At 42.4% G+C, this 14,587-nt stretch overlaps 1 protein-coding gene across 1 annotated transcript in view; it reads right to left on the reverse strand.

Moving 5' to 3' along the window:
- The window catches only part of LOC124177811 (myb-like protein X), a 73,845-nt gene that overhangs the window by 28,271 nt on the left and 30,987 nt on the right, over positions 1-14,587 (reverse strand). Inside the window, exons 2-3 of the mRNA XM_046560642.1 lie at positions 9,774-10,101; positions 5,640-5,869 (exon numbers count right to left, since the gene is read on the reverse strand). Coding sequence (XP_046416598.1) covers positions 5,640-5,869; positions 9,774-10,101 — 558 coding nt within the window. The remainder of the gene's footprint in view (positions 1-5,639; positions 5,870-9,773; positions 10,102-14,587) is intronic.

Here is a 14,587-nt window from a genome sequence, read left to right on the forward strand (position 1 = left end):
TAACGTCTAGGATCGTTTTCACGCCGGTTTAACTTACCTCCAGTTAGAACCAAGCCGTACTTTATACGTCAATCCATGCATACCGCCACTGCGCGTTCCCAATTCCTCACAGACTCTCGGTCCCATCCCTCGGATCGAAAAACGCGATAAATCAAGATCCATGGTGATCGATTTCAAGTTCGGTTGTAATACCAAAATTAAAACCGTATAATAAACACGACAAGCTTTGTCTAAATCGTATGTCTTGTCACGTTACTTCACGACCCTTTTGTCAGGACTTAATTCCAAAATTCTTATCACCACGAGTACAAAGACACCGTGTAAAGATAATCGAGATAAGAGCCGGCGCGGTTCGAATACCGAGTCGTGTAGTTTGAAAAATACTCGAGTGGAGGCAGTTACACAGAAGAAGAGGATTCCACTTGTTTCCTCAAGCCCTTGGACAGAGAAAGGATTACGTGGGCGTACACTTTGAGCACAATGTGCATGGCTTGGGAATTACGGGGGTATAACGAGACATGGTAGCAAGTCCTTACAGTAATTCCAAAGGCTAGGGAAGCGAGCAATGCAGGAAAGTACCTGCACTTCAATTTAGAGACTCTCCGCGGAGAAGAACTGGGATTAGCCAGTATCCCCTACAGATGCACTGTGAGATACCAACTTCCTTAATTCATTCCTTCTTCTTACGCAGCTGGCTTGTCTTATCCCGAATGAACGGTCCTTCACAGTCGTAATTTATGATCGAATACGTCTTCTCGGTGAAGTCTTGTTACAGGACATTCGAATATTAACATTCCCTGATGGTTTGTAAGAAACGGAAGTTACATTTTTTACAGTTGTAAAATTGTTTTCGCATCGATTGACGTCTTCGCGGAAATGTGTACAGCAGGCGATAACTTACAAGGTATACCGTAATTACATACTTGAAAATGTATTCCAACCAGTAACATTTTCACTTTGTTAGCTGTTGTTTATGTTCCCTGTAACTACACATTATTACTTTGCATCAATCCGACAGTCGAGGATAAGGATAAGAACATTACACCATGATCCTGGGATCCTGAAAGCTGAGCGATATTTTATACCACGGTACTTGCAGAGCATATTTACAACCGGCGTATACCCACTTCAGTCTCTTTTTTTCCAACGTCTGGATCATGGAAGTGCGAAATGCTCAGGGTTGAAAAAAAAGTTACAGGATTTAACGCACTTCGGGTCGAAGGCCGCGCTTACAACTGGCAAAAAACGCTAAAGAAGAAGCTCGGATAAAAAGAGGAGAAAAAGAAGAATAATCGTTTCAAGATGAAACGGCGAACGGTCAAACGTTCAAACTGCGACCGTCCGATGTAAGAGAAATATGAGCGTTGGACTGACCCTTTAGGAATATATAAACTGGTACAATATATCGCACTGATATCGCAGTAAAAATTTTAAAACAAGCCCTGAGCCTTGAGTGCCTCAGCTCTTGGCGAGTTTCGCACGCCACGTTGTATATTAACCAACAAGAATCGTTTTCCTTTGTACCATGTTACAGTAGACTGAAAACCAAGCGATAAGTATTTTTTTTTTTTTACGATTAAACACATCAAGGGGGTGAAAACCACCCTTCAAAGTAAGGCTCAGTTTTCAGTCTACTGTAACATATTACAAGAGAAATCAAATGGGAGATATCGACTAGGGGTACCATCCTTGTGAGTAAAGGGGGGGAGGACTTGTTGGTCGAATCACGTTGGAAGGAAGGAAAAAATAAGTGTCAAAACAAATGAAATATTGCTGTATAACTAGAAGAGGTGGTTCCGAAATTAGTCACAGTGCGTTTTTTCGTAATCCTTATGAAAATCCACCGCGACTGCGGAGAATTCGCGTCTGCTACGAAAGGCTTTATGATAGTTATAATAATATTATAAAAGGAACGATGCGTGATTTAATAATATCTAGCGCCAAAGTGCTTCCGCGTGTTGCCCACATTCGTCGGGGGATTAAAACTGTCGAAATTTTTTCTACGCTTGAGGACTCCCAGACCACAGCCGATGGATTATGTTTGTGAAAACCGTTAAGGCTCGATGGATTATTGGAAAAATATTGAACCACTGGCTATCGCTGTGTTATTTTTTACCGCAAGTGTTATTTACGTTCCACGGTGTGTTGGTTTTACCCAGCACAGTGCGAAACGCGCTCCAAGTTGTTAAATAAGATAATACGTGCAGTCTGCAGCGACGTATAAAATTCCCAGAGTTATATCACACGAGGTGAAATTTTGTGAAAAATAGTATAAATTTTTATGGTCTTTAATCTCACTTGACCCAAATATCCCTGTATATTCGTATGATGCTCATTTAGTTTTATTAAACTACTTATTTTTCTTTCATCTTTTTCGTCGCGCTCACGTTTTGTCCTACAATAATTATATACGGAGTTTGACAAACGCCAGAAATATCTCCAGTCGGTTTTAATGCGCGTATGATATAAGTTGTACGCTTAATGTATGTTACACAACTACCGTTCCGGATGAATGTGTCATCTGTAAACGGGCCGTTATAATCACCGACGGTTGTAGAGCGAAAAAAAGCATCATGCACGCGCCATGTACGGATATGTCTTACGAATCGATCTTCTACGTCTACTCGGATTCTACACCGAGAATCCCGAACGTCGAGAGGCTTCCAGCTCGATACAAGTAATTTTTTCCCCCCACCCCCCGAAACAACGCGTGACGAGGACTTAAGTTCATCTCTTCGAGTACGTTTATCACGCATAAAGGATTCGATTAACTGCATATTTTCGGCTCATGCATACATATTGTTGGAATAATATTTCGGTGAAATTGTCATTTCCGTTATAATTGAGAGCAGATTTTTTTTTAGGAGTGTAAAGGAATAATTTTTTGAACATCTGAAATCGAAAATGTTTTTCATTCGTAAATAAATTTATGGCTTACACTCGGGGCTTGACTTTTCGATTATTTATTTTCATCTTCTCTTCTTTTTTTTTGCATGCAAGCAGTCGGAGAAATGGCGAATCCAACTCCGAGTCGTCAGATCGGTTAGATTAGGCGTTAAGGAATGTAATATAAATTGAGACGTTCTCGAGAGTGAGAAATCCTTATAAATGCCGCGATAAACGTGCATTATGACTTTCGCCCCTGCGGGCAAAAAGCAGATTAATAACCGCGATATTTCATTGTAGATTTGTTACACGTATATTATACCAATATACCTTGCATAATTATTTCCACGTTCTTATTGCACGTATGAAATGCGCCAAGCCCTCTGCAGTGGATCGATCGCGATCGATGATCTTCTCACGAGAAGATTTATCGATCCCTCTTACGTACCTAAGCGATTGATTTGCGGGTTCACGTCACACTGAAAATTACCGTGCCTTTCAGCTTCGCGGAAAGACGTTAAACTTATTATTTTTAAAACGTAGACGACGCCGTTCGATTTGTAATTTTCAACAGGAGCAAGATTCAGAATTATACCGTAATTAAACCTTTTTGCGAATCGCGTTAAGCCACATTCTCACTTTCAACTCCGCGTTACGCGCAATCAAGAAGTCACGAAGCGATGTTTACAAGTGATTATGGTCAGAAATTCAACGGCTTCCTGGATTCGCGGGTTCACAGGTCACAGCCATAAGTGGCACCTGCATACCCTTTACGTTACACGGGGGGAAAATCGATTTCTTATGATTCGACGCCCGATTTTACTGCGATTTTTCACTCTCTCGAGATGCTAAATGAAAGGTTCAAGATTACAATAGACTATTCCGAATCTAACGAAAAAAACTTTTCAAAATTGATATAATTTTAGACCGTCCAAGCTGCCCCGCCCCCCTTAACACAGCCCAGAACAAAGTTTTCAAACTTTAAGTTGGCACGTGATAAATTCAAGAGATATTTGACCTGCATCACATTAATCGCAGGCTGAACAGCAGCGGAGCTGCTTCGGAGCAACAGACATTCGGCCGAGGCCTCGTGGAAATAGCTCGGCTATGATAGTTATGCAACGCGATCTTGGGTTGCGGGTCAAACCATTCTCTGGAAACGGATCGCTTCCACGTATGTAATGTACGTTCATATGCAACCGAATAATTTTCCCAGATTACTTTCTGGCCCCGCAACGTTTGACAATATTTATACGGCCTAAGTATCAGAGATATCGCGTCGACGTTGTCTTAAAAAAAATGTGTTGAAAAATTTAATCAACCGACATTAATACAAATGTTCTGTAGTTCCCGTATAATTTATCGGTAGTAAGTGATGTATATGATTTACTTGACCTCGATAGTAAGTGATGTTTGATGAAAAGTTTGCCGCATTTTCATCGAAATACTGATTTGAATAACAAGATATACATTTTATTTCACAAAGACAAAGAGCGAAGGGATTTTTTTTCAAATATTTATCAATGATGCGAAAATTTTGAGAATGTTGCCGTAATAAAAATTTCCCATTACACAAAACGTGACTTTATGTAAAAGCAAAAGCAGCTGAAATCGGTAGAAGGTTTCTCAAGAATTCGTAGCACGTTACGAAGTATTGACGAATGGTCAAAATTAAGGGTGGGATAAAGCTAGTTAGGTCAGATCGTATGCTCGAGTTAGAATACAGGAAATTCCCAGAGGCACGATGTGTGTTGCATGACGTTAAAAGAACGGCTTACATCGTATCTAAGGTGAACGCAAGCGTTGCACGAAGGCTGTATGGAGTTTTTGTTTCTCGCATACCGTTTTCAAGTTTTGTTCACGAGAAGCGACAGGCGTGCGAGGAGTTTATTCACACAATATCTCTAAACTGCAGTCTCCAGACGAGCGTAATCTAGATTTATCTTTTTCTTCCTAGCTGCATGGCCACGATACCGCAACCTCGGCGGCTTCAGAACGCGGTACGTAAATACAAAGGTGGCTTTATCTCCCGCGGGGCGAAATAGACCCAGTACATGCCCCACAAATTGTTTTAAAATCATTTCAAGATTATTCCATAAGAGAGGTAAGACGCTCAACTCTACCCCCCGGCTTCCTTGGTGGTCCGCCGTTTTTCTATATCAAATTACCCCGAGGAATTATAAGTCTGTATTTCAACCAACAGCCCGAGGCTTTTCCAACTCAAAAGCTGAAATTACTCCTCAAGGCTAAAGTTTGAGCATTTCTGTTGGAATTGGATGGAAACAACGTCTGGGATTCATTTAAGAGGGGATTCCATTATTTTCGATAAATTTGCCGCTTTTTCTAATTTTCTACTAAAGAAACCGTACAACGGGTCAATCCGAAATTTGTCATGCGGATTCATTTGTCTCTTGCACATGCGTGTGAAATAAAATATTGTTGGGTTCTTGTTGCAGGATTAATGGGAAGACTCAAATCGTGCGGAGCGTCAACTGGGCGTCATCGTGCGTCGAGGGGAGTTGGGAGGCATATTTTTTGGAAGATATGAATTAAATTTTTGCTGTCAATAGACAAGTGATAAATAATACCAAAATTTCGCATTGATCCGTTGTACAGTTTCGTCATCAGAAAATTAGAAAAGAGGGGGAAAAAAAATGGGAATCCCCTCCTTAAGCAAAAAGTATTTGCTAGTTCATCTCACATCGATGAGAATACGGGTGGTACGGGTACCTATAAAACGGCAAAAGACTCACGTAGAATGAGAGCTCGATGGTGTCGACGTGTTTTGGCACGCAGGTCGTGTCGGAGGTGCAGCATCCCGTGTCGTCGGCGCATCTGTGAAGCATAGTGCAGTGGGGCCTGTAGGTCTTCGAGGGACTCGGATACACGTCACGCACGGAGACGACCCTTGGACGAGGCAGTCGGCAGGTGCCCTCTTTAGTCATCATTCGAACATGGTCGATGGCCTTCGAGATGTCGGGGTCTGAAACGAAATTATTCAAATCGATAAACTTTCATATTCCTGCAGTGGAACGGAAAAAGAGAGTGAGAGAAAGAGAGAGAGAGAGAGAGAGAGAGAGAGAAATGAATTGAGCATAGATCGCGATCATCCCGCAATGATCGAGACCCGAGGGAAATTGCTTCATCGTTGAGCCCTGATACCTAATCGAGACGGCTCGTAATGGGATTATCGCCGCACGTCCCATCAAGCGTTACTCGTCGTTTGTCTCAACTCGAATGTCCGACGTGACGTACGTCGTTGGACGTTCTACACCGAGGGACATTGCGCTTGGAAATAAAAAGGTGGAAGAGATTTGTCGGCGTTGCGTGTGGACTCTTCAGCGGCCTGCAGTGTCGCCTTGGTGCATTATGCATTTACGCGGCTACCTCTCCTCGGCACAAAAACTACGGTATGGAGTTTCCTGACCATCGCGTCGGATCGTTTGATCGCAGGGAAAGAGCCGAAATATGTGAGGTGCGATGATAACGACGGTTGTAAATCACCGTCGACTGTAACCAAGTAACTTGAATTTTGTTAGAAGACCAGGGGGAAATTATTTTTCATTTTCATTGGATTCCGGGCGCACGACTTTAGTCTTCGACGAGAATCGTAAGTCGAAAGCTCGGATCACTTCACACTGCGATCGTTCAACGATGAGGACGTTTTCCGTCTCACAACTTAATTACCTGTATCAACTGTCCAATTCATTCCAGCAGATTATCGAACGGTAGTTCGATGATTATTTCCCTATCAAGAAGGAAAAAATTTATCCAAGTACGAACCATTAACATTTTTTTTTTTCAACCACGTTTCGATGTGACAGTCTTTCGGTTATTGTAAAAATCGTGCCCCGTAGGATTTAAATATCATCAGAGTGATCATAGTCCGAGTAGTTAATAAAACGAAATTCAATACTGCTGTCTCTAACTTGCGAGTATATTCAAAGCCCCGCGAGTGTAAGTCCTCAAAGGTGTGAAAAGATCGTAAAAAGGCGATAAAAGAGGTCCAAAGTCTTAAAGTATGAGCACACACCAAGATGCGGAATCCCTAATAGAAACGCCATCATTCGTGAAGGAATTTAGTCCGCATGTTTTCGACTCATTGTTGTTGTTGTTTGTTTTTTTCTTTCAGCATATTCACTGCTTTCCCAAAAGAGACTGATCAGCTTCTATAGGTAATATAATTAAAGCGTGGGCCGTTCAAACGAGCGCGAGAAAGTTGGAATGGGATGCTGCGATACCTATACGGGTATGCGGTACCTGCAGTGTACAACTATTTCAGGAACATTTCTCACTGTCTTACGGTGTGATCTTTCAGTTGCCACGTCACGATGCAGGCACACGCACTCCGATAGCGTGGGCGTCATGTTACTGCATTCTCGCGAGAAGATGTCGCTTCGATGTGCATGTTGGTACCTACATCGTCGAAACAACTCCGGTACCGCGAAATTATCTTCTTCCCTGAGGTGCTGCACCTGCTTCACATGAGAATTCCCGGACGGTGACCTGCGACGAGATCAGCAGTGAAAGAAAACATTCGCCTTCATTTTGCCCGGGATTACCGGATTCTTTTTTGGCGCCATTTTCTCTATCGGGGACTAGACACGTCTGTCAAAGTGAAAGCTTTCAAATCGTTTCTCATTTCTATTTCCGTCTGTCGACACACTTGCGTAGTTTGGACCGACAAACTGTTCGGCCCTTCAAATTCTTACCTCAAACAAATCTCTTGGGTTTTATAATATCGGTGTGTACAAGTGACACCGAAAGTGCGACACGTAAAGCGTTGCTCGATAATCAACGCTTATACTTTCACAAAGATTGTCTGGAAGTGTCGAAATCATATTTTGATACCACGTCTTTCTGTGGACGAAATATACAATCTCGAATGCTGGTAAAAATCCTTAGTTAAAAGTTCGATTCTGGGATTACTATTGAAGGGGTGAATCGAGTTCGAGTATTTTGCCTTATTTCACCACATTTCGACAATTTTTTCTGCGCTCCTGATGCAGATTATGTCACTGTGATATACGATTGGACAAAAGCGAGATGCCGATGAGCATACAGAAAGTAAGTATCAACAGGCGAATGGCTAAAGTCCCGTCGAACGATCGTTACGTAAAATCGTGAGGTTGTCATCGAAGGCAGAGTGTCGCCTGGTGAACGGAATTGCACAATATGCTGCTCATCCTCGGAACGTGATTTAGGACGAAAATATTGTCGCTCATTTCGCCTTGTTCGCCAGAGTTCAAACATTATTGTTGTATACGAAATGTAGAAGAATATTATCCAGATACCTACAATAAAAACCATCGTTTGTTTCGGATATCGAATGACGTCCCTGTAATCATTGGGGCATTAATCATCCCGGTCAATCAGTCAGGAACTTCAAAAAACTTATCTCCGAACCCCGTAGCGACGGATGGAAAGACGCACTAAAAGTCTTTCAACACCTTGATCTTCCCATTGCCGTGGTCGTCGATGGTAGTTTACGTTAGTCGCTTTCCTTTTGCAGGCCGCTCACTGCGCGGTTGTCTGAACTAGTGTAAACTCCAGAGTAAAGCGATCCTCTTATGTACGTATTTTTATTCACCTACAGTTCATCCTCCCATAAAACGCGATCATTCGCCGAATGCCTGGGAGCGAGGGTTCCTCTTAAGATCTAAAAGTACCTTCAGCGTCTCGAGAAGCAGCCAGAGAAGTATGTAAGAGCCTTCCACTCGACGTATCCGCGTGGTGGATTATATTATACACAAGGGAGTTGAAGTTACAGTTTGCAGCCGAACGCTTTTGACCTCTGATAATCGCGAATTGTGTAAACAGCTGTAGCAGCTCGTGGCAAATAAATGAGAAACGATATCGGAGGGAATCGAAAGAGAGAATTATAAATAAGCGAGGAAACGTTGGGGAATGAAATATGCTGTAATATAATAGCCTCGTTGTCCGGTGTTTTGATAGCCTCGCATCATTGTCTCGAACTAACATGTTCCGTGAAAAAAGATGGTGTAAGAAGCTGACCTTTCACACCAGAGCGGCGTGACATCAGCTTTTTCTTTGCCACTGCCTTTAGCCTGTAACCTACATTATTTATCTCTGTATCTTTTTCTATCTCAACAATTAGAGAAAGAGAGAAAGAAGAGGCGAAGAGACTACGACAATTACAGGAAACGGTGATCAACTCTGAACGATGCGAACGTTTTAACCTGTGGCTAATTAAGGGGACTTTTATGGGCAAGAAATCGATTTTTGGTTTCTTGCATTTTTTTTTTTTTTACACTTTCATCCCTCCTCTGAATGGATCCGTATCGATTTTGGCCCTAAAAAAATATTTCGGGGTCGAAAACGTTCAATTTGTATGAGTCTTCATACAGCAACTCTTTGAGAATTTCAAGTTTGAATGTATTGGTCTTCACTTTTGATTTTTCAAACTAACGCGCAAGGTTTCCGCCACACATTTCGACCGATTCACCTTAAATTTTTGCACATTGTTTTTTTTTCTCGTATTCTTCACACATTGTCATAAGATTTCGTTCAAATTCTTACTTGGGTGCGAGTTATCCTAAATTTAATGTTGAAAAACGTCTAATTTTTTGTCACTATTTTTAAAAGTGATGTTTCTTTCCAAACGAAGCTATTGAAAATATCCTACTACATAATTTGCGAGCATTTGCAATTAGATTGTGCCAGAAAAATCTGTATGCTCTTCTGCAAATATTAAGTACAAAGAAACCTTACGCGCAATAATTTTTCACCTCTAATAAATTTCTAAGCTTTTCTCGCATAAGAAACAATTGACCGAAATACCCAGGAATTTCGTGAAATTCCTTCAAATGCCCGCTCAACGGCTGCACCGGCTGCCGCTGTTCATAATTGTCATATACCATACTCACTGCTGAGTCTGTTCGGCGTCCGTCGACTCTCGATGACAGCTTTCCTCGAGCCCAGGGTGTCCCACTTGTAGGCACTGTAGTTGCTCATTGGCGGGTACTCGGTCGAGGTGGTCTGGATGTTCGTCAATCCACTTGACCGATTCCGAGCGTCGAATAATCTCGACTGGCGATGATCAGAGGGACGTGTATACACGGGTGGCGGACTCGGTGTCGTGGTTGTCGTCGTGGTTGTCGTCGTAGTCGTCGTTGGAGGCAGAGTTGAGGTGGTGGTCGAAGGTGGTAGCGTTGGCCTTTCGGCTTCATCCTCGATTTCCTCATCAGCGTAATCCTGCAACGTCAAGTAGAAGAGAGCGGGGGGTCACACGTTATTCAGCATTTGGTGGAAAAAAGTCGTCAAAGAAAGAAAGAAAGAAAAAAAGAAAAAAAGCAAAGGAAAAATTACACACATACAAATGGATAAAAACGTCAGCGACAACGACTATTATAAGCTGACCATCAATCATCACCCCGCAGCCTCTAGGCATAATTGGGACGCATTGTGGCTAACAGGATACCGCGATGCGGAGTTTCATTCATATTCCTTCTATCCTTCATTCCCTCCTCCACGATTACATCTCGGCCTTCAGGTACACGCGTGCCTATACCCATGCATAGACGTACAGCCACAGACAAACAGCTTCACCGCTTGACCGACGTCGTCAGGTACATTCGCTGGTTAGGTACACCGGTAATAAGTTTCTTTAACTGGCCTGTCGGGGCGTGTCGAAATAAATTGGAAACAACGCAAACGGTGCTTGATGCTTGTTAGTTTTGCTGCTTGTTACCCTGTGTCGAGAACGCAAAAATTGAAGTCACGTAATTGTTCCCGAATTCGAATGAAACATGACACCAAACTGGTCGGGCCGGGAATTTCTGTGCTCAAATCGTGGTCGTGTTTTGCTCCAGAGGTGAATCGACGCCTGCTTATTCCTGGATGTTATGCAAGAGTGGACGCCTGGCGTTCGTTCCATGCAGAAACGTGCAATTCATTGGTTTGCAAAAGTATCGCCAACAAGGAAAGTCTCGTCGTGGGTATGTCTACACGTCATCTCAGAGGTCGTCAACAGGTCGTTCACCAAATTCAACATGAACGTAGCTCTTATACTGTTCGACCGAGACGTGACCAAACAGTTAAAAACCTTCGTTATAACTACACAGAATTTCGACTGCACGATGATGGCTAGCTTATGGCACAGAACGTTGGTAATAGTTGTTACTTTATGCGTACGGTGAGAGCTGTAACATCTACGTGTTCGGAGTCTCAGTAATTAACCGATGTACATGATGAATCGTGCGGCGATTACTGAACGAGTCATATTTTGAGGCTAACGAAAATAGGTTGTATATACGCAGGAATTGGTAGCCTAGATTTTCGACTAGTTAAAACTAACTAATTATAATTTGTCAAAATTGTATAGCTTGCGTTGATCATGCAAATGTTGCCATAAATCGATCCGTCAACGCTTGTGAATGTACCGCACATAGAATCTTCATAACCTTTCGTTTCATTGGACAGCTATATTGGCTCGATGATTGAAACTTGACCGTCATGCTTGTAACAGTTATTGTATACGTATACGAAATTTTTACGACTCGCTACTGATTTTGGTAGTTTTATATTTAAAGTAAATCAACTGCTGGCTCCAGGTTAAATCCTCCCGAAGCTTGAAAAGAAGGATCAAGGCGATTCAAAACATCTCCGTACGGATGTATTAATGCAATGCAAGATAAGTTGGTTGCAGTATACCGATGCATAGAATGTAGACACATGCCAGCAAAGCCTGTGCAATGCAACGTCCTTATACCTGTAAAGCTATAAATGTTGAGATGTCGGAAGACTCGCGGCGAAGCTTTAACGCGCCAAATTTAGCCGACGGATCTAATCCTACTCACGGCTGGTTAATTACTTCCCCGACAAAAATGGATCCTCATCGCAATCGCGCACCACGCACTCCGACTACTCATAAGAAACAAGACAAACGATACTGAAAGTTGCGAGTGATTACCGGTTTCAATCATGCGTCGAGCGTGTAAACGAGATGTCCGATTGAAGGAAGATTGGTACGTTTACTTGGATTGCGAAATGATATGTATGTTTCATTTTTATCAGGCTGAAGTTTGTAACGTTATTTCAATGCTGCATCTTTGAACTTGAAATTTAGTAAACCATTAATGCAGCATCAACAAACTCAAATTTTGTAAATTCAACTTCATCTTCAGGTATTTTAAGGGTGCACAATAGAGATTCTTGTTTCAACGTTTAGATACATTCACGTTACTAACTTCACCCTCGTTAAATTTCGCATTAGGTTCGAGCCGCGATGCGTCGTTGAAATGCATACACTGCTTACTGCATATATATATATCGCTACAAAACTATTTAATCTTTATTTGCAAGACTCGAGCTTCCAAAGCCGTGCGCTTCTCCTCGGAGGCAGACTGCGTCTGAGCCTTTGATACGCCGCTAATATAAACAATCCGGCCTGTAGGTACCCAACGGAGAACGAATGAAGGGAAGATATGTTGCGAGCCAGAGAGAGGGGACGTAGAAGAGACGGAGGAGATTATCAAGGAAAGATCACCGGAGACAATTAGTCAAGTGATAATCGGTTTGACCTTGCTTTCCAATTCGTACTACACCATATTTTTTTTTTCGACAAATAACGGACTGACGGCGTATCTTATACGAATTTCTTCTAACGATTATATTACTCGTACACAGAGGATGTTACATATTCATATTGTATTACTCCACGGCGTAGGCAGCTCTACAAGTAATGTTTCGGTCTACCGCACTCTCGGATTTAGCCCCGAAGCGGAGGAGGACGCATATTAGCGAGAGCTTTCCGAAGCTGTCCTGTTATTAAATTTAACCGATATACGTTGCTCAACCAAAGTGGACCACCCAAAGCCGGCAGCGAGTTGGCCAACCGCTACGTAAATCTTCAACAACCGCACGCACTTCCTTCCCGAGCGATTAATGTAAATTTCATTGCCAGTTTTGGGCGATTTGTGGAACGAAAACTGGCCAAGTAAAATATTGTCAACTCTATCAATTGATCGACCGTACCATAATACCAGTATCTAAGTTAGGGACGACGTTGTTTCTGTGAAACATTTCATCTATGATAATTCAGATGTTCTTTACAGCAGTTTCATCACGATCCAGCCGTATGTTACAGGAACTTCTTACTGGAAAACAAAATCTCCCATTTGAATGCGTGACGTCGAGTCATTTGAGGTCGTCTAAATTCTTGTACAGTCACTCGGAGGTGCGATCATGCGAAGTCGCTTTTATACTCTTTAGAGTCGTGTAAAGTGGCTTCAAGTCATTCGAATTCATGTAAAGCCTGACGCGAACGGGGGGAGCTTAAGTCAATCCGTCTCATGTGAATCAAGGACGGAAATACAAGAAAGTGATAGAATCGGTCCGGATCCCCCGTCAGTAGCTACATTCCTTCTCATGTAACATGTGGTAGTTTTGCATCGCGAGTGCAATAATTCCGGAGACAAGAAGCCCGAGCTTTCGCCGAAAGACTTGAAAGTGAAATATCGTCAGGCTCGAGGGGAGATCTATGCTTTACGATCAATAACTTCGAGCCATGTGCAGCTCTTGTCTCCTTTCATTGTTGGCTAATCGCGTCTTTTACACTGTAGTCTCGGGGTAGGCAGCTGCCTTTGCTGCTTTGCAATACCTGGGCGTCGATGTGTATACGTGGGGAATATTTTTGCTCCAGTTTGTGAGGTCGTTAAATTAACACACCTTCACGCTGATCAGATATACACAACTGGCGGTAGGAACAGACGTGTATATCTTCTAGCTAACAATAAGACCTTGTCCACGTCCAGCGGTTCGGCCGATCGTGGATCCAGGATAGCCCTCGCCGAGGCTTTATTATACTGCACCCACCCACGACGTGTATACCGGGAACTGGATATACGTATAGGTATTCCTACGTCGCATAAGCCGTGGAGTATACGCTGTTGGAAATAATTAGTTTACCGTAAAAATTACAAGGTGGTATCACCATTTTTCTGCTCAACTTGGTGAGAACGACCGAGTATCGAACGAGTAATCAAATTGTAAATCGCGTATTCTTCTCTCCCGAGTAATGGAATCGTTTCGAACTTGGGAAAGGGTATAGTTTGAAATTAATCTTGTCCGGTTATTGAAAAAATTACGTAAAATTGATTATCATTCGATTTGTGTTTTTGAAATACGCTACGGCATAGCTGAATCACGTATTTTTTGTATTTTTGCATCAATTTCCTGAACTCAGTGACCATGCAAGCGTGTTGCAAAGGTTTGACACGATTTCATGGCTGAGGAGAAGAGGAACTTGTAAAATACAATTTGCTGAATTTATCGGTCAAACTCGAAAGTCCGATATCCTCTTGACAAGCTTCTTTACGTTTCATGGATTCTGGGAAATTTCAATTACATGTTATGTAATATAATAAATATATAAAATTGCATCACTACGGGTAGCCAGTAGTGTTCTTTTTTCTTCATTTTCCGATTCGATTGAAACAGTGCAGTTAATGCAGTGAAAGTGAACGATTCCGACACCACCATGCAGCGCCAGCCGTGAGCCGCAATTCCATCGACGCCGCGTAAAAGAAAGAAGAATAAAAAGGATTCACCGTAACGCCGAGTTCATGCTGACGATAATCTTTCTCTCAGCAATTTAAGAAATCGGTGCTGTTTTTCATAAATCGCCAAGATTCTGCGCTGAGGAATGAAAGAATTGAAAATCGTGTCCACACGGAGATTA

Source organism: Neodiprion fabricii, chromosome 3 (genome assembly GCF_021155785.1).
Source record: "Neodiprion fabricii isolate iyNeoFabr1 chromosome 3, iyNeoFabr1.1, whole genome shotgun sequence".
NCBI lineage: Eukaryota > Metazoa > Arthropoda > Insecta > Hymenoptera > Diprionidae > Neodiprion > Neodiprion fabricii.